This window comes from Phocoena sinus, chromosome 11, assembly GCF_008692025.1.
Source record: "Phocoena sinus isolate mPhoSin1 chromosome 11, mPhoSin1.pri, whole genome shotgun sequence".
NCBI classification, from domain to species: domain Eukaryota; kingdom Metazoa; phylum Chordata; class Mammalia; order Artiodactyla; family Phocoenidae; genus Phocoena; species Phocoena sinus.
In genome coordinates, this window is record NC_045773.1 from 66,000,798 (window position 1) to 66,021,017 (window position 20,220).

The 20,220-nt window shown below is 50.3% G+C and overlaps 1 protein-coding gene across 2 annotated transcripts in view; it reads left to right on the plus strand.

Moving 5' to 3' along the window:
• The first annotated feature begins 257 nt into the window (after nucleotides 1-257).
• The window catches only part of BRPF3 (bromodomain and PHD finger containing 3), a 105,554-nt gene continuing 85,591 nt past the window's right edge, over nucleotides 258-20,220 (plus strand). For both annotated transcript variants that reach the window (XM_032648271.1, XM_032648272.1), the window contains exons 1-8: nucleotides 258-395; nucleotides 3,404-4,880; nucleotides 8,237-8,393; nucleotides 10,741-10,872; nucleotides 13,415-13,543; nucleotides 13,837-14,149; nucleotides 14,888-15,190; nucleotides 17,044-17,553. In XM_032648271.1, coding sequence (XP_032504162.1) covers nucleotides 3,430-4,880; nucleotides 8,237-8,393; nucleotides 10,741-10,872; nucleotides 13,415-13,543; nucleotides 13,837-14,149; nucleotides 14,888-15,190; nucleotides 17,044-17,553 — 2,995 coding nt within the window. In that variant the 5' untranslated portion in view covers nucleotides 258-395; nucleotides 3,404-3,429. The remainder of the gene's footprint in view (nucleotides 396-3,403; nucleotides 4,881-8,236; nucleotides 8,394-10,740; nucleotides 10,873-13,414; nucleotides 13,544-13,836; nucleotides 14,150-14,887; nucleotides 15,191-17,043; nucleotides 17,554-20,220) is intronic.

Below are 20,220 nucleotides of genomic sequence, written 5' to 3' on the forward strand. Positions count from 1 at the left end.
TTTTTTTCTTGTTTCCCCTCTTTCGCGCTCTCGCTCCTGTTCAGCGGGAGAGCCCGCGGAGCCAGAGAGGGAGCGAGGGAAGGGGTGGAGGTGGCGGGGGGAGGGGGGGAGGCCGGAGGGGCGGATCCTGCCTGGGGGCTGATCCCTCCCTCCCCTCGGCCGGGCTCCGTGGCGGCAGCGGCGGCGGCAGCGGCGGTTCCATTCCCCCTCCTCCCCCGGGAGCGGCGGCGGCCGGGCCGGGGCCCCAGCGCGGGCCGGGAGGGGGCACGGCGGTGGCCACGGAGGTCAGCGCGGGAGGAGGCCGCGCTCCGCTCCCCGGGCCGCGCCGACCTGCTAGGCGGCCGGCCCGCCCGCGCCCAGGAGCCCCGAACGGTGGGGACGGGCCGGCTGCTGAGGTAATGGGGGCGGCAGCGGGGCCGGACGGAACGGGGGCGGGAGCAGCGGGGCCTACGGGGACCAGGGACTGCGCGGGATGGGGGAGGGAAGCGAGGGGCCTCCCGAGCGGGGCGGGGGCGGCGCGAAAGGTCTTTCCTGGAGCCAGGGTGGCAGCGGAGAAGGAAAAGGCGGGTGAGGGGGGGGAGCTGAAAAGCGAGGACCCCCTCCCGCAGCCGCCATCTTGTTCCTCCCCTGGCCCTGGAAGCCGAGCCGCCGAGCCCCGCCCCCGCCACGCTCTCCAATTGGTCAGGTCAGAGGAGAGTTCCACCCCCTGAGCGTCCCTTGGCCCCCGGTTCCTCCAGACGGGCAGGTGAGGCGGCCAATGGGCGCTTGCCTCTGTGACCCGCTTGTTCGCAGGCGCTAGCTTTCTCTGTCTGAGGGTCGGACTCCGCGTCTGTCTCAGGCACGCTCGCTCCCTCCCCTCTGGTGAGGAGATGTTATTTCCCTCCTTTCCTCTCCGAAGGGTCAGGATTCTTCTGGAAGAGGTGCCCCTTTAAAGGGGCGGGAGTCTTGGCTGGGGTCCTTATTTGTCTCATGAGTATCTCGTGTGGGGTGTAGGGGGAACAGTTTAATTGCAGAAACTCCTTATTCTTCGCGGACCTGGGTGGGGTGGGCGAGTGGGGGCTCAGGGGATGCCGGGTAGACTTCTGGGGGTGTTGGAGGTATTTGGAGCTGTGTATGTGGGAAGGGCTGTGTGGGATGAGAAACTCCCGCCAAAAAACTAGACTGTAAGCTCCTTGAGGGCGAAACTCATTTCGTTTTTCCTCAGCAGCAGCCCTTCCCCCTCTGGAGTTGGCCCCCCAGTGTCTAGAGGCTTGGGTAGGACAGCAGAGGCCTCTGTAGATACTTGCTGCTTGATTGAGAGATACTCTAGGAGGTAGCGGGTAGGGAGGAGGAATACATCCTGGCTTTGACAAAGGAGGAGCTACATCCCCTTTCTGAAGCATTTCAAGTTACTGTTGAGATAGATTTTCACACCTCTGCAAGGGTCTGCATGCCCTTGACAGGGTGGGGATAATAAAGCAGGTCTGTTGGCCCGGGCCGCCCCCAGGGAGTTGGCATTTGTCAGGCATGTAGTGGCCAAGGGTCTCTGGAACCTGGACAGAACTTCTGCGAATGATTCTCTTTCCTTTGGTTCCAAATAGGGTTTGTGCCTGCCTGGCACTGTGCCTCACACAAGTTGTTTTTTGTTTGTTTCTTTCAGTCAGACTTTGGGATTGGAAGGCTTTTAAAATAAGGATGTTAAGAATATCTTATTACCAAATAGCAACCCTTAAGAAATAAATTTTATTAATTTCATTTTACTGATGGAGTGTGCGGGCACAGAACGTTTCAGTGACTTTCTCCGGGTCACACAGGGCCAAGATTAGTACCTGGATTGCCTCAGAGCCTCTTTTTGTACCAGACCATGGCATCTCTGTGGTGTTCTTATGTCCTAGTGAGATGGCTTGAGCAGATCAGAAGATCTGGGTTTGAATTGTAGCTCTGTCACTTACCAGCTTTAGGGGGAGTGACACCTTTCTGAGCTTCTGTCTCTTCATCTGTAAAATGGAGATGAGGATATCTATTCTCCCTTCCAAGGTAGTTGTGAAAAATATTAAAAGTAAAAGGACTTTGTAGTTTGTGAAAGTGTGCTACATTATCATCACCATCTCCACTTTATAAAGATGGCAGATCCTGCAAGCAAGGTGACAAATTCTGTTTTTCTCCTTGAAATCGTCTCCCTGTTCATACCCTTCCAAGTCTCTGCCCGCACCTCAGGGCACCATATCTCCAAAGGTCTTTCTTAGTATTGATGGCCTCAGTAACTGTGACCACAGCTCCTTGTGAGCTTGTCATAATTCCCTCCATCCCAGTGAACAATGGGAAAAATTTAGAGTTTTCTCTTTGTTGCACAAGGGTGGACTGGATGTATTTTGGGAGAGAGGGGCTTTTGAAGTAACAGATGCATTGAGAGTTTACCCCAGATATTGCCCCAGTTACCTTGGCTTTAGGTCCAGTGAGGGTCCCAAATAGGCCACTTGGGGCCACACCCAGAGCTTCGAGGGTCTCTGCTTAGAGATGTTCTAGCCAATGCATCCTGAATGCTGCCTTTTGCAGAGAATACCCTGCACATTGTAGTTTGAAGTCCTTAGACCACATGCAATAGACATTTCAGGTGCCTTACCCCTTCACCCCTGGGCATGGTCGGGGATTGTGTTTCTGATCATGGATCATGGTAAGATGGGTTGGGAGAGGGCTCTAGACCTGTGGATTTTTGATCCCCCATGGGGTCACAGGTCATGTGTAGAGCTTGTAAGTGGATGCTGTTCTTGTTTACTCCTTTCCTAAGCCTTAACCACCACCCCCTTTTCCATAGTTAGCTGTCCCACAGCCTTATATACCTCATTAGAACATTAGCTCTCTCCCCATGTTGCATTGATCTGTAGTGATCTGTTGTGTTTACTTTTCTGTCCCTTCAATCAGACAGCGCTCCTTGAGGGCAGGGATCATGAGTGTTTGATTTCTCATTTCATTCAGCTAACACTTATAGAATGCTTATTTAGGAGTCAGGCACCGTTCCAGGTGCTGGAGATACAGCAGTGAACAGGACAGGCAAAAATCCCTCCCCTCATGGGCCTTACATTCTAGAGGAAGGAAACAAATATACATGATAAATATATAAATTACATAGCACAGTAAAAAATTGGTGAGTGTTATAGTGAAATATAAAGCAGGATGAAAGATTGCTGGTGGGGGAAAGGGATTTGCAATTTTGGATAGAATGGTCAAAGGTCTCACTGAGAAACACTGTTTATGGAAAGACTTGGAGGAGGTGAAAGAGCAAGCCATGTGGATACCTGAGGGGCAGGATGTTCAGACAGAGGGAATAGCCAGTTTGCTCAGTGGCCACTTGATCAGATGGAAGGGTAAATGAATGCATGCATGCCTGAACGTCTGGCTCACAGTCTCCTGGCCTCCTCTTTAGGCCTGTCTCGTTGGTTCCCGGGTGCCATGAGGAAGCCTCGCCGGAAGTCACGGCAGAATGCCGAGGGCCGGCGCTCCCCATCCCCCTATAGTCTGAAGTGCTCACCCACTCGGGAGACCCTGACATATGCCCAGGCCCAACGGATCGTCGAGGTGGACATTGATGGACGTCTGCATCGTATTAGCATCTATGACCCACTCAAGATCATCACAGAGGATGAGTTGACTGCCCAGGATATCACCGAATGCAATAGTAACAAGGAAAACAGTGAGCAGCCTCAGTTCCCTGTCAAGTCCAAAAAACCCTCATCCAAGGGCAAGAAGAAGGAGTCCTGCTCCAAGCATGCATCCGGCACTTCCTTCCACCTCCCACAACCCAGCTTCCGCATGGTGGACTCAGGCAGTCAACCAGAAGCACCCCCGCTGCCTGCTGCCTACTACCGCTACATTGAGAAGCCACCTGAAGACCTGGATGCAGAAGTAGAGTACGACATGGATGAGGAGGACCTTGCCTGGCTGGACATGGTAAATGAGAAGCGGCGAGTAGATGGGCACAGTTTGGTGTCGGCAGATACCTTTGAGCTGCTGGTGGACCGGCTTGAGAAGGAGTCGTACTTGGAGAGTCGAAGCAGTGGGGCCCAACAGTCACTCATTGACGAAGATGCTTTCTGCTGTGTATGCCTGGATGACGAATGCCACAACAGCAACGTCATTCTCTTCTGTGACATCTGCAACCTGGCCGTACACCAGGAGTGCTATGGCGTCCCTTACATCCCCGAGGGCCAGTGGCTATGCCGCTGCTGTCTACAGTCTCCCTCCCGGCCTGTGGATTGCGTCCTCTGCCCCAACAAGGGTGGCGCCTTCAAACAGACCAGTGATGGGCACTGGGCCCACGTGGTGTGTGCCATCTGGATCCCTGAAGTCTGCTTTGCTAACACCGTGTTCCTGGAGCCTATTGAGGGCATCGACAACATCCCACCTGCCCGCTGGAAACTAACCTGCTATATCTGCAAGCAGAAGGGGCTGGGTGCAGCCATCCAGTGCCATAAGGTGAACTGCTACACGGCCTTCCATGTGACGTGTGCACAGCGGGCTGGGCTCTTCATGAAGATTGAGCCTATGCGTGAGACCAGCCTCAATGGCACCATCTTCACAGTGCGCAAGACCGCCTACTGTGAGGCCCACTCGCCGCCAGGTGCCGCCACTGCTAGGAGGAAGGGCGACTCCCCAGGAAGTCTCAGTGAGGTTGGGGATGAAGAAGGGCTGAAGGAAGGCTGTGGGGAGGAAGAAGAGAAGGAAGAGGTAGAAGAGGAGGAGGAAGATGAAGGCCAAGGTGGGGTAGGTGGCCCCCTCAAGGGAGTGTCCAAGAAGAACAAGATGACTTTGAAGCAAAGGATCAAGAAGGAGCCAGAGGAAGTGGGCCGAGACACACCCTCCACTGTCCCCATGGTCACTGTCCCACAGATACCCTCTTACAGGTGAGCCTGCCCAGGAGGGCTCCCTAGGGACTCATGATTTCTTCTCGGGCTGGTGTTGGCCCTGAGCCAGGCTTCTGAGCCAGGCTTCTTTCCCCAAGGTTGGTGAATACCTCTTCTCTTCTGTGCTCTCAAATTTAGACTTCTCCTGTAGACCCTGGGCTCACCTGGACTGGTTTGTGGTTTTGATTGTGCCCTTCAAAGCAATGTATTTCCTTTGATTCAAGGTGAGACAGACACTTAAGTTGCTTAGAAACCCAGGTGACAGGATGTCTAAGGTAATATTTTTCAACAGGGCACAGGTGGCATTTTGGACAGGAGGTAATTCATTATTAGGGCTGTCCTGTACATTTCTCGATGTTTAGCATCCCTAGTCTTTGTCTGTAAGTGCCATTTGCATCCCCTCCCTCATTGCCTGGTCTTTGTGACAACCTCAGATGCTCCCTACTTATGTTTCTAGTAACCTTATGGGGCTAGAACTACTTCCAATTGAGAACCACTGTTTCAAGGGGTCAGTATAGGTACCTGCTGTCCAGAAAGCTCTGTCCTGGGAATGATGGGGACTTTGTGTAAGGGGGTGGTCATGTGGGGAAGACATGCTATGTCTCCTCCTGAGAAGCTTTTAGATTTAGAGGAAAGAAGATCACTCAGCTCTGCTGTGTAACTAAGCCGCCTTGGCCCCCACCGAGTCTGTAGAGAAACCATTGTGCCTGTTTTAAACCATCAGAGAGATAGCTGGCACTGTTGGAGGGATGGGAGCTTGGCAGACAAGCAAGAGACAGGGAAGATTTTCCAGCGGAGGCCCATCTCATTGGTGATGTTCACTAAAATGACTACAGTGTTAGAGCAGGAAGGAATCTTGGAGATTATTCATCTAACATAGTCCTTGCACCTTCTCCCACACCCCCAGATGAAGAAACTGCGGCCACGGGAGGTAAAGTTGTTCACTCCATTATTCATTCAATGAGATGTTTATTGAGCACTTACTATATGCCAAGTCCTGTTCTAAGGGCTGGAAGGAACCAGGGGTAAAGCGACAGACCCTGGACAAGCTGGGGCTTGTGATGCCTCTAGGTTCTGTTCCTGCTGTCTGTCTCTCTTGGTGTAAGGGATAGGGAGAAAGGAGTACTGGAGGGCAGTGGGGAGTGAGTTGTATGAGGGAAATAGGCAACCAGACTTGTTGGTCTGGAAGGAAGACACAAGAGCTGACAAGATCCAGAGGGAGAGGCTCTTGTGAGCCATGGCTGGAGTTAGATTCAGTCAACTGGAAACGGGCCTTCTAGTCACAGAGCTGTTCTAGGCTCACCTCCTCCCTTAGGTGAGGTCCATGCTTAGTCTCCATCTGTAGGGTGGTTATGCCCTGGGGCTAGACTTTTTGGTTGTCAGGTCTGCTCTTGTAGGTGGTCTCTTGCAGGGGCCAGCACAGCATGCTGGCTAAGAACCAGACAGACCTGTGTTTGAATCTTGCTTCTGTCACTAACTACCTGTGTGATCTTTGGCAAGTCACTTAACTTCTTTCAGCCTTAGTTTATTTATTTGTAAGTGAAACTACCTTATAGGGTTGTTGGGAGAAATAGATGAGATAATACAAGTAAAGCACAGTGCCTGGCAAATAGTAAGTGCTCAATAAATGATGGCTGCTGCTGCTACTGCTATTTTATTATTATTCTTTTCCCCACCTGCACAAATGCCGTTGGGACCCTCCATGGCCAAGAGGTTGTAGAGGGAGGGGGCTGCCTGCATCTGGGCAGGTGTGCTTGGCATGGGTGTTGGTGGGGGATCTGTCCTTTGGGGAAAGGCCTAGGCCTTGATTTTGTAAGCTTGGCTTTGGGGCAGGAATGTCTGACCGTGGAAAGGCACAAGGCCTGGGTGAGCAATGTCTAGCCCAACATGAACATCCTTCTTAGATTCCACCTTCTTGTTTAGCCACAATTGTCTTCCTTTCAGTGGAGTAAGAGGAAGAGAAGAAGCAGAGGAAACGCCACAGGAGCACTGAGGCCTTGCTTAACCAATTTTGGAACACAGATGTTGTAGCAGAGAGATCATGAGTTCAAATCCTGCCCAGCTTCACCATCTTTTTAGCTGCATTAGTGACTTTGACAATGTTCCTAAGCTGCCTTTCCATCTTTTGTAACATGGGAATAATGTGACCCACGTTGAAGTTTGGGCATTATGGTAGAGACTGTGGGAGCTCATTAATTCCCTTCCCACTCCTCCCCCGCCACATGTTATTGGCTTGAACGCCGACCTCCAGACTTCTCTTTTGGCGCAGTTTAGCCAGCTAAATTTTTAAAATTTTTTAAAATTTTCATACAATTTTTAAAGCTTACTTTCTATTTGCAGTTATTACAGAATACTGGCTATATTCCCTGTGTTGTACAATATATCCTTGAGCCTATCTTACAACCAATAGTTTGTACCTCCCACTCCCCCAGCCCTGTATTGCCCCCCACCCCCCTGCCACACACTGGTAACCACTCGTTTGTTCTCTATATCTATGAGTCTGCTTCTTTTATGTTTTATTCACTAGCTTGTTGTATTTTTTATTTGTTTATTTATTTTGGCCACGCCACACGGCTTGTGGGATCTTAGTTCCCTGACCAGGGGTTGAACCTGGGCCCTTGCAGTGAAAGCACGGAGTCCCAACCACTGGACCGCCAGGCAATTCCCCTGTTGTCTTTTTTAGTTTGCACATATAAGCGTTATCATACAGTACTTATCTTTCTTTGTCTAGCCAGCTGACTTTTCAGATTCTCCATCCTCTTACATCTTTAGATCCATTTTTTTTTTCATTTGGTTCAAAATTAGACGTTTTTAGGCTACTGAGATTTTTAATGAAAAACCAGAGGTCAGACAACTCCAAAGGGTTGTATTTGGGTTCAGAAGGCAGTAGCCTGCTATATTCCTACTAATATTCCTTCCAGCTTGGCTGTGGACTACTCCCTGGTCTGGTGGGACCCTTAACTACAGGGGGCAGGAAATAGTGACCGCTTTGCCCACAGCTTATGCAAGTTCCTGTTCTCTTTTGCTGCCTTTATCAAGAGAAGAGTGGGGGTGTTGGGGCACAGACCTGTGTCTCAGGAGTCCAGGACTATAGGGTCAGGATTCCTGGGGGAGGGTTCTTTTGGAGGATCAGGACTGCAAGGCAGGAGGTGGAAAATCAAGTGAAATATCCCATGCTGAATCTGAGCTGCTTAACTTTGCTGTCCTTTTCAAGGCTTTCTCTGAGGTGAGGCTTTGGCTACTTTATTCTGTCTTTCTCTATAAGGTTCAGAAATGAACCAGGGGGTCTGAATAGGAGGCTGTAATCTGGGCTGCCCACTGACCCTGTCTTTCACTTCCCTCTGCCTCTACTCAAGGTTGAACAAGATCTGTAGTGGTCTCTCCTTTCAGAGGAAAAACCAGTTCATGCAGCGGCTTCACAACTACTGGCTGTTGAAGCGGCAGGCACGGAACGGTGTCCCCCTCATACGGCGCCTGCACTCCCACCTGCAGTCCCAAAGGAATGCTGAGCAGGTAGGTGAAGTAGTTATTTGAGGGCAGTGGAGGGAGGTGGAGAGTGACGAAGGAGAGATGGTTGGGGCAACTCTCCCTGAGCCCTCTGCGGGGCCTTTGCCTGTAGCCATCACCTCTCTAGGTGGTCCATCCGAGGAGTGACCCCCAGGACTGTAGAGCTCTTCAGACCAGACAGCAGCCCTTCTAGGTGAGAGAGGCTTGGCTTGGAGCAAATTCTAGGGGAGAGTGGAAAGCAAGCCCAGCTTTCCCTCTACGTGGGGAAAACCCTTTAGATATGGTAGAAAGGAAGAAGTGGGCTGAGTGAGAGTCAGGTGACCATGTTGTATAAGTTAGGAAGGCATACTTTCCTTAAGACACCATACTGCTATCTGCCTAAAAATGTTCCATAAAAAATACACTAACCATCTAGGTTGTAGCGCACAGCCTGCCCAGTTGGGGTGATCTTTTAGACATTAGCAACTGGAGTTACTGCATGTTTAGTGTTTTCCGAGATGTTGGAGTCCTCCTGAGAGACTTTTAAAAAACATATTTAGTTCTCTCTGCCTCTTCACTTGTTCCATTACTTCTGCCTTGAAATATTCCCACACCATTACTCCAGAGACAAGGCAAGCCTTCCCATGACTCTGGTGCCCTCTGTTCTGTCTGATTTTACTTTTGTAACTGAAGTCCTAAAGGGGAAGTGTATATCCAATCTCTCCTTGAAATGGTCTGCTTGCTCCCCTGTAGCTTCTTCTAGAACATCAGTGACCCCTTCCAGCCCAGCAAGTCTTTCCTCAGATTCTCACCTTATAGACTGTTGGACTGCATTTGACAACACGATCACTTTGTCTTACAGCTTCTCTGTGACACCATTTCCCACCCCCTCTACCCCACTGACTGTACCCTGTGCTGATCCTAATTCTTACCCCTTAATGGTAATACTCCCAGGGGCTCTGTTGCCTCCCTGTTGGCTTGGAGAGCTTGTCCACTCTCATAGTTGTCAATAACTGTGTAGCAGTAGCTCCAGGTTTCTTGTCTTGTCCCCTCCCTTTTTTCTGCCCTCAGTCCCTCTGGGGCAGACGAACTATAGATGTCCGTGTAGATGTTATTTCCTGAACTCAGATGTTGGAAACTGAATTCATTATCTTCCTTCATCTCCGTAAATGTATTTCCCCATTACTGTTATGGGAGCTTCTTCCTCCTGACCTCAGGTGTTGCCCACCTTGGAGTTACTTTTGGCTCTTTCCTCCATAAGGAGCTGCAGTTAATCATCCCCTGATCTGTTTTGGGGGATTTATCAGTATATGGTCCTTTATCTCCATTCCACAGCTACCCTGCTCACCCATGCCCCCTTAATTTCAGCAGTAACTTTCTAGGTGGTCTCCAGCCTCTAATTCTTTCTTTGCTTTACAGCTGGTACTGTCTTACACACTTAACCATTTTCCATCCTGTCATTTCCTTTTCCGGAATAAATTCCCCCTCGCCAGGCAGGCCACGTCCAGGCTTTTTTGCCTGCCATTTGAAGCTTCTTGCCAGCTGGATCCTGGGTCTTCCTTGGCTTTTGTGGTTCTCCAGTTTCTCTGCTCTGGCCAGCCCGTTTTTCTCAACAAGCAAAGAATCACTAATTCTGTCTTCATACTTCTGCTTTGTGGTCCCTTCAGTTCCAAAAGAGGCCTTTCTTACTGCTTTCTTCATCCACATGCATCATTACATGTGAAACCCTAGTAAGATTGCTCGCCCCAGGAATCCCTGACCTAACCCCAGTCCACTGAGATCTTCTCTATTTTATGTCCTCTTAGCATTTTATATTCAGTTTATCCAATCAGTTTTTGTTGTCTTTATGCTGCTGTGCCCTTGCGTATCAAACCCTAGGCCTCTTTCTTCCCTCAACTACACTGTAACCACTTTTAGGGCAGGAATCACGTTTTTGGTGGTGGTGGTGGTGTTTTAAAGTATGTTCAAGTCAGTAAGCACAAGCTCGTAGTAAAAACTTCGCTTTGTTTTCTAGCCAAGTCGAAGCTCTAGGGTGAAATTCTTTCCACCCTGAGGTGTCTATTAGTTTCCTTCTGAAATTCTTTCCAGCCCTGAGGATGCACAGCTGCTCTCTGGTGTCCCTGGGGGTAGGGAGAAGCAGTCCCAGCTCTCACCCCAGCAATGGTTATTGTCCTATAGTGAAGAAACATTGTTATAAGTCTGGGGAAGCACTGGAGGAAGGGTTGTAGAGGGGGTGGAAGGGCTCTCTGGGACCATGGGTCCAGGAAGGGGATGGGGCTCTTACCTGCTGAGGCCCCAGAGGCTTGAGCAGGGAGAGGACTTTGGGCAGGAAGGAGGCCCACAGCTCCTCTATCCTTTCCCTTCCCTCCTTCAGCGGGAGCAGGACGAGAAGACAAATGCAGTGAAGGAAGAGCTGAAATACTGGCAGAAGCTCCGGCACGACTTGGAGCGGGCACGGCTGCTGATTGAGCTGATTCGGAAAAGAGAAAAGCTCAAGCGGGAGCAGGTGAGGAGGAGCCCCCAGGGCTCTTGTTCAAGATCTTTTTCTCCTACTGTCAGTGTGGCTTCAGAGACCCAGGAGACCCTGCCTGGTGTCAGCTTTCTTACCTTCCTGCCCAGCACTATGGGCTCCAAGGCCTGCCTACTCTGCGTTGGGTGTGGTGCTGCTGATGGCTTCGAACTTAGGGAGTATAACTCCTGGTGGCCTCAGGCATAAGCTTAATATCCTATGCCTGGGCCCATCCCTGGAGTTTCTCATTCAGGATATCTGGCGGGGGGGCGGAGCCTGGCCTTATGTTTTGGAGAGCTTCTCAAGCCATTCTTATGGGTATCACCTTTGACCTGGGAGCTTCTGGGGTTTCTCACTTGGCCTTTAAACACTTATAGTCTTGAATCATTTAAATTTTCCAACCTCTGTTCAAAGAGATTCTAAGCCTCTGAGCATGGAGAATGTTGAGGTAGGTAGTATAGCCTAGGAATTAGGAATATGAGCTGTGGCATCAGGCAGCTTGTGTGTTTTGTTTTTTAACATCTTTATTGGAGTATAATTGCTTTACAATGTTGTGTTAGTTTCTGCTGTACGATGAAGTGAATCAGCTATATGTATACCTATATCCCCATATCCCCTCCCTCTTGCTTCTCCCTCCCACCCTCCCTATCCCACTCCTCCAGGTGGTCAAAAGCACCGAGCTGATCTCCCTGTGCTATGCGGCTGCTTCCCACTAGCTATCTATTTTCCATTTGGTAGTGTATAGAAGTACATGCCACTCTCTCACTTCATCCCAGCTTACCCTTCCCCCTCCCCCATCCTCAAGTCCATTCTCTACGTCTGCATCTTTATTCAGACAGCCTGCATTTATATCCTGGCTCTGCCACTTACTACTTGTATGACATTAAGTTGCTTAATCTCCTTATACCTCGAGTTTCCTTGACTATAAAATGGGGATAATAATAGAACCCATCTCATAAGGTTGTGAGGATTAGATGACTTAGTGTATATAAAGAGCTTAGAACAGTGCCTGGCACATAGTAAGGCTATAGAAGTGTCAGCTGCTATCATCATCATCATTATTGATACTCTGCCTCCCTGAAGTGTCTATGGCAGCACTCTGCACATGACAGTGAGCAAAAACTATTAATTGAATGCCAAAACTGTTCTCTCTGGTCCAGGAATAGCAGCTGTTACTCTCATGCTTCAGAGGCCTGGGTTAAAGATGTTCTTTCTCTCTTTCTCCGAACTCTGCTTCACTGTTCAGCCCCAGCACAAGCCCTTCTCTCACGGTCCTGTAGCCCGAGTTTCCACCACTGAGACTGGGCAGCTCTTGCCATACTTAGCACAGGTGGGCATGGAGGACATCTCAGGGCCTTGTCTATGGATTCAAACTGTCTGTGCCGTCCCAGGCCTGGCCCCACAGCTGAGCTTCTCTTCCCATTTCTGTTCCAGAGAAATGTAAGGGAAAAGGAAGCAGGCAGGGGATGCAGGCAGGCATTTGTTTTGATGTAGCCAAGAGGCAGGAACTTGTAGTCTAATACACGGCTTCCCAACCTTTTTACATTAGGGCACACGTGGAAAATAACATTTGTATAGCACACTGCTGCAAATATGTCAGGCTACTTGCCACCCAAGGGGGTGAGCCTCGAGGCCCTGGTCACCCTAGGCTGACCTAGGTGGTCCAAGGGCCAATTAGGTGGGAATTCTGGCCCAAGGGACATTTTATATCATCAGTGTGCCTCTTGGACTAAGTCATACTTAGGTATAAGTCCCATCTCTGTTCTTTTCTAGCCAGGTGACCTTGGGTTAGTAACTCCTCATCATACTCTTTTCAAACCTCAGATTCCATATTTGTAAAATGGAGATAATTACAGTTTCTCCTTCGAGGTTATTGTGATGATTAACTGAGGTAATATAAGTAGAAAGGCAGTGTGGCATAGTAGTCAAAAGCAGACACTGTGAATCCCAATCTGTCCCTTATTAGCTGTGTGACCTTGGGCCAGTCACTTACTTAGTCCTTCCGTGCCTCAGTTTCCTCTTTGTAAAATACCTCATTTGTACCTGTTTTTTTTTTTTTGCGATACGCGGGCCTCTCACTGTTGTGGCCTCTCCCGCTGCGGAGCACAGGCTCCGGACGCGCAGGCTCAGCGGCCATGGCTCACGGGCCCAGCCGCTCTGCGGCATGTGGGATCTTCCCAGACCGGGACACGAACCCGCGTCCCCTGCATCGGCAGGCAGACTCTCAACCACTGCGCCACCAGGGAAGCCCATTTGTACCTGTTTTGAACATTACTTGACACTTAGTAAGGACTATAAAGGTATTAACTATTACTACTGTAAGTTTTGATATAGCCTGAATGCATAGGAAATGTTCACAAAGTGGCAGCTGTTGGTATTATTATTTCTAGGCTAAAAGTTCAGTGATAACTCCTCAAATAGTGGTCAGCTTAATATCTTGTGAAAATTTGTTTTACACAACTGGCGAAAGTCAAGTTATCAAGCAAAAGTTCAGTGCCTCTTTGGGGGGTGTCCTGATTTCTCCCCACCTCCCCCACAGGTCAAGGTCCAGCAGGCCGCCATGGAGCTGGAGCTTATGCCGTTCAACGTTCTGCTGAGGACAACACTGGACTTGCTGCAGGAGAAGGATCCCGCACACATCTTTGCCGAGCCTGTCAACCTGAGTGAGGCAAGTTCCCCCCCTACTTCCTGAGCAGCGAGCCCTGCCTGAAATGGAAATAGGGTCTGAGTAGGCTAGGAAGGGGTTGGGCCACAGGGTGTACAAAACCTGGGGGTGTCTGGCAAGGCTAGTAGACTTGCCCACGGTGAGGGCTCAGCAGGCCAAGGTGGGCCAGGGCCCTGGGGCTGTGAGTGAGCCTGGCATGGCCAAGCCAGAAAATGGGGTGGCAAGAGTGCCGCTGAAGGGTGCGCCTGTTTGGCTAGTAAATGGTTGTTGTAATTGTACAGGTTTTATATGTTTAGGTTCCAGATTACCTGGAATTCATATCCAAGCCAATGGATTTTTCTACTATGAGGCGGAAGCTGGAGTCCCACCTGTACGGCACCTTGGAGGAGTTTGAGGAGGACTTTAACCTTATAGTTACCAACTGCATGAAGTATAATGCTAAAGACACAATTTTCCACCGAGCAGCTGTCCGCCTGCGGGACCTGGGAGGGGCCATTCTGCGGCACGCCCGGCGGCAGGCAGAGAACATCGGCTATGACCCCGAGAGGGGCACCCACCTGCCCGAGTCACCCAAATTGGAGGACTTTTACCGCTTCTCCTGGGAAGACGGTGAGAAGCCTGGACGGGCAGGGAGAGGGTCCAGGAGGAGGCGCAGGGATAGAGCCCAGAGAGCCAGGGATCAGGATGGGCCTTGGGGCTACAGGGTGGACTCCAGGAGCAAAGCTGGGGATAGGCACAGGCTGGGGTACATGTGCTTGTGGCTGGAATAGTTCCGAGGGTTAAAGTTAATTCCCTGAGCACTTCTTGAATAGTAGGATAAGGGGAATAAGGTACTAGCTGTCTGTCTGAAAAGCTAAAGATTCACCAAGGGTCTTTCTTTCCTGGACTCCCTCTGTGTGGCGTTGGAGCATGGGCAGCAGGAGTGCAGTGCTGGTGTATGTCTGGCTCATTCAGAAGAGTGCAGGTAGAGCATCAGAAAAATGGAATTGCCTCTGTAATTCCCTACTCTGCCTGCCCCTGCTCTCTGCTTCTCAATGGCAGCAGCCAAACAGTCACTCAGGCCAGGGGATTGCCAAGCTGCCTCGTGCCTGCTCCACGGAGCCCATAATCGTGACTGTGAACTGCTTCCTGCAGGTGTTTCCCAGATTCTGACCTTGTCCCTGTGGCTGCTCTCCTGGGAGCAGTGTTGCCAGGGCCAAGGCCCCACAGTGACGCTGCTGGAAGCCACTGGCCCAGGCACTCCAGGAGAATATTTTGCATCCGAAGGAATTGGCCCCTGCCCTTCCCTTTGCCCTGGGCTGGTCAGGTCCTTCAGCCCCTTCTTCTGTCCTCCCTTCTCCCTGGCAGTGGACAACATCCTCATCCCAGAGAACCGGGCCCACTTGTCCCCAGAGGTGCAGCTGAAGGAGCTGCTGGAAAAACTGGACCTGGTGAGTGCCATGCGGTCCAGTGGGGCCCGGACCCGCCGTGTCCGCCTGCTACGCCGGGAGATCAATGCCCTTCGGCAGAAGCTGGCGCAGCCGCCACCACTGCAGCTGGCATCGCTAAACAAGACTGTGTCCAATGGGGAGCTGCCAGCAGGGCCCCGGGGGGATGTGGCTGTGCTGGAGCAGGCCCCGCAGGAGGAGCCAGAAGACGATGGGGACAGAGGTGAGAGACAGTCACAGGCAGGCCGGGGGCTGCGGGCCAGGATAATGGAGGGTTAAGCTGAAATCCCGTAGTGGGAACATCCTTCCCCAGCTCTCGGTGTGACCCTCGTGGGCAAGCAAAAGCCCTGGGAGGGGCCACACTTTCATGCATACCCAGGGATGATACTCAAAATATTTAACAATACGTAGAGACCAGAATTCATCCGTCAGAGTAGATGTTCGCTGTTATATTGGAGGGGGCTCCTGAGGGCCTCTGATGCAGATATTTAGTTGTTGGATTGTGAGTGGGTTCAGGGAGTTTCAGATGCTGGGGCCCAGTAGCTGTTTACTAACTTGTAAAGAAGTATTTCAATATTTTGCACCTGGTATGGCCATATTGCACATACCAGTTAAATATTAGTTCAACTTATACCATCATGTAGAGAGGCTCTTAGAGCAGGTTAGGTTGTGGTGTGGGGGAACAGAAAAGAAAGAAAGACCCTAAGGATGGTCTGGGCTCATGGCTTTGACCCCAGCTGGCCAAGTCTACAGGCCCACCCCAAGCAGAAAAGCCCAGAACTGCAAAAGACAGCTGGGGGAAGTGATTCTCAGAGATCCAGGTGCCTTATCTGAGTTGCTTTCCATCCTCTCCGCTTTGGGGATAGAATTGTCTCCCTCTTACCAGCCCTTGGATCTGAGCCTGTAGCTCAGGAGGGCCTGTCATCCACACAATCAAGAAGGTTGGGAATTATCTCCAGGGGAAGAGGGGCCAAATTGCAGGGAATGGCCCATTTTATTTTAGGTTGGGGGAGAGCGGGGATGTGGCGGAGAGGTCAGATTTATCATTAGAGGGCTTCGTGTCCATTGTGACCCTTCCCAGCTTCCCATGTGGCAGTCAGCATGCCACTCGTATCCATCCCCACTCCTGGGCTAAGGCAGTGCAGAGTCATGCCCAGTGGACCGGCTGCAGCAGCTTCTAGAGGTTTCAAAAAATTTCTAGGCTTCATCTCCCAGAAATTCAGATTAGGGAAATCTGAGCTCTGTTTTGAGTGTCTTTTTTTTTTTTTTTTTTTTTTTTTTTTTTTTTTTTTTTGTGGTACGCGGGCCTCTCACTGCTGTGGCCTCTCCTGTTGTGGAGCATAGGCTCTGGACGCGCAGGCTCAGCGGCCATGGCTCACGGGCCCAGCCGCTCCGCGGCATGTGGGATCTTCCCGGACCAGGGCACGAACCCATGTCCCCTGCATCAGCAGGCGGACTCTCAACCACTGTGCCACCAGGGAAGCCCCGAAAGTGTCATTTTTTAAGGTGGAGGTTGAATAGACATGTTCGGGAACCACTGATATAACTTCCTTGCTCTCATTTTTTCATATCTGTAAGCTGCTTCTTTCTGCTTGTCCTTCTTGCTTTACTTGTGATATGTAACAAAATACATTGACAGATGGGAAAACACCTGGGTCTAAAGAGAGTTGTAGACCCCTAATCTGTGAGGCTGAGACTTACTTAATTATTGATTAAGCAGGGGGCTTTGGGCTTTCTTGGGTGTAGGCCAGTGGTTTATAACCCTGACTTCATCAAACTCACCTGGTAAGCTTTAAAAAAAAAAAATCCATCGTTAGCTATTTGGTTTCATTTTGTCTGGGGTGGGACCTCAGCATTGGAATTTTTAAGAAACTAAGTAACTAATACATAGCCAGGGTTTAGAACTACTAGTGTAGACACAACTTAGTCCTACCTTCTCTTCACCTTAGACCTGAGACGCGTCTCAAACCTTCTAATAGCCTATGCTCTTGGCTCTTAGTTATCAGTGTCATTATCTGGCTTGTAGGGGCAGACTTTTTCTAAAATGTTCAAGCAGGTTCTCTTTTTCTCTAACAGATGACTCCAAAATGCCTCCCCCACCAACCCTGGAGCCTACTGGGCCTGCGCCTTCCTTGTCTGAGCAAGAATCCCCTCCGGATCCCCCCACTCTGAAACCCATCAATGATAGCAAACCTCCAAGCCGATTCCCAAAGCCAAGAAAAGTGGAAGAAGATGAGCTTTTGGAAAAATCACCTCTGCAGCTAGGGAATGAGCCCTTGCAACGCCTGCTCAGTGACAATGGCATTAATAGATTATCCCTCATGACCCCCGATACATCCCCCGCAGGCGCCCCACTCAGTGGCGTGGGCCGTCGCACATCAGTCCTCTTCAAGAAGGCCAAGAATGGGGTTAAACTACAGAGGAGCCCAGACAGGGCCCTGGAGAACGGTGAGGACCATGGCGCAGTGGGCTCTCCTGCGTCTCCCACCAGCATCGAGGATGAACAGCACTCCCGGAAGCGGCCAAGGAGCAGGAGCTGTAGTGAGAGCGAAGGGGAGAGGTCCCCCCAGCAGGGGGAAGAGACAGGTGACCTCGCCTGTGACTTCTCTTGCTACTTCTCATCTGCTTTCCTGCTTTGCCTTGCCAGCCGGCACCTTCCCCAGTCAGCTGCCTCCCTAATGGCCCCTGTGGATGCCAGTAGTAGCACTGAGGGCTCCGTAGCGCACAGTTGGGCCTGGTACATTAGTAGTGGCCTGGGGAAATAGGCTTTGAGCAAGTGTTTTGAGAGGGCCAGCTTGTGTCTGGGGCTCTCTTTGGCCCTGAGCAGCATATAAAGCTATATATGATAAAATGGTTCCTACTTTCATTTTAGTTCATTTATTCATCAGATATTTATATCAGGCATTATTGTAGGCACTAAAGTGTAGGGGGAAAAAAATCAATAAATAAAACAGACAAGTGTCCTCTCTTGTAGGGGAGGTAGACTAAAAGCAAATAAGTAAATTGTATCGCATATTAGAAGCTGTGGAGAAAAGTCCAGCAGGGAAGCGGGGGAGAGGGGATGCTGAGGTGATATTAAAGAGGGTGGCCAGGGGAGGCTTTCTGAGTAAAGATCTGAAGGAGCTGAAGGTGTGAGCTCTTTGGGTATCTGGGGAAAAGACGTTCCAAAAAGATGGACTAGCAAGTGCACAGGCCATGGGGGTGGAAACATGCTTGCATGTCTGAGGAACAGTGAGGGGACCTATGTGGCCACAGCAGAGTGAGCCAAGGGATCATAGGAGATGGGGTCTCAGAGGTAGTAATAGGGGCTTGTCACTAAAGAGTCCTTACTGCATGTCCAACACAAGCTGGTCACTGGGGAGCAGTAAATCAGACCCAGGTCCAAATCTGAGAGTTTACCATCCAGTGGGGAGACTAGATGGTGTCCTGAGGTGCAGAGATACCCCAGTGCTGGACAGTCTGTGGTTATGTGTCAGGTGACAGCACTGCTAGAGATTCAGGGAATAGGAACTGGGGGAGTTGGGAAGGCTTCATGAGTAGACAGTGCCTAAGCTGGCCCTGGGGATGAGGACAGACTAGAAAGGAACAAAGGGCTCAGGCCCAGGTGTGTAGAAACAAGGTCAGAGTCCCTGTGAGGGACAGTTTGGAGAGGGGCTTCCCTCTCCAAAGCGAAGAGGGGCATCAGGAGCCAATGCTGTGGGCAAGGTGGACATGGACATGCAGGGCCTCCATCACCAGACAGTTGTTTAGTCTTGGTGGGATATGGAAGGCCAGCTCACTTGGCAGGGAGGGGCCTGCTCTTGGCTTTTGCTCCTCATGTCCTGTTACATGGTGGCTTTGGGCTGTGTGGTCAGCACATGCTTTTCTCTGCTTTTCTGTCTTCCTACCTAATACTTTGTTTCCAGCAGTACCTTCCTTTCCTGACTGGTCCAAGCTTCTCTGTATTAGGGCAGTAGGGTGTTTATATAGAGTCAAGAGCTTGAGGCAGACTTGAATTCAAATCCCATCTTCTTACTAGCTGTGTATCCTGGGGCATATGAATTAACCTCTGTGAGCCTATTCCTTATTTCTAATATGGGGCTAGTGACACCTTCCTTGTGTGGCTCTAAGGATTGGAAGTAGCCTATATAAAGCACTTGGTATATAGCAGTAGTTGGCAGCAGTTATTGTTGTCATCCTGTCAGTTATATCAGGCACAGCCAAACAGCACTGAGCACTAAAAATGAAAAATCCTGCTGTTGGGAAATAGGTCTAGACATCAGGCTCATCCAACCTGAGAGGGCCCACCGCTTGGGGGCTAGAATCTGTTTCTCCTCCACCATCCCAGCTACCTGGTACCCAGGAATATTTTTACACAAATGTAGTGGGTTCTCTTAAAAGCAGGTGTTGATCCTTTATAGATGAGGCACAGTAGGCTTTGGTGATTTAAATTGAGGTCATGATGTTAGAGGCAGAGCCAGGTTAGGGTCCAGATATGTTGGCTCAGACACCTGCTCTTACAGGTGTGACTTGCCTCACAGTTTTCTGGCTAAGGTATATGTGACTTAGAGCTCTTGGCTCAGCTATCAGACTTGTGGGATTCTGGATGGTGGTTGGGAATTGGATAGATAGAGAGGAGAGTTGAAACTTTCATGGCAGGTGAGAGTCTTGTCCCTGGGATGACCAGACAGTCTTCATTTGCCTCTGAAGGGCTCCCTGCTGTAAACAGACCTTCCCTCATTCATACTTAATAGCATCCTCCATAAGTAAGAAGGTATTACCTTCACTTCACGAAAGTAAAAGCCAAGGCTTAAAGAGGAAAAGGGACCCATATTTCAGAGCCCAGTCTAGAACCCAGGGAATCTGATTCCCCATCATCCCAGGAAGGTCTGGTCTGCCTTAGATCTGCTGAAAAGTTCCCCCCATCCTCAACTTTGACTAGCTCTGCTAGATATCTCAGGGTGTGGTTGACACAGTCCTTATCTGGCTCCAACCTCTCCTGACACCATCCCAAAAGAATGAAGCTAGCTATTGCCAGCTGTGTGATGGATAGGGTGTGTGAGTGTTTATCTGAAGAGGCAAGGTGGGTGGGCTTCCCAAGAGGCAGAGGAGACTCCCTGATAATTGAGGCTTGAAATTAGAAGCAGATCCAGGAACTTGTGAACAAGCCGGAGTGAGGAAGTCTTGGTATTTCCCATTGTAGTCAAATGACAGTAACTGGAATGAGCTATAGGCTATTTTCCTTCAAGTAAACCCAGAAGGATGGGAAGGTAA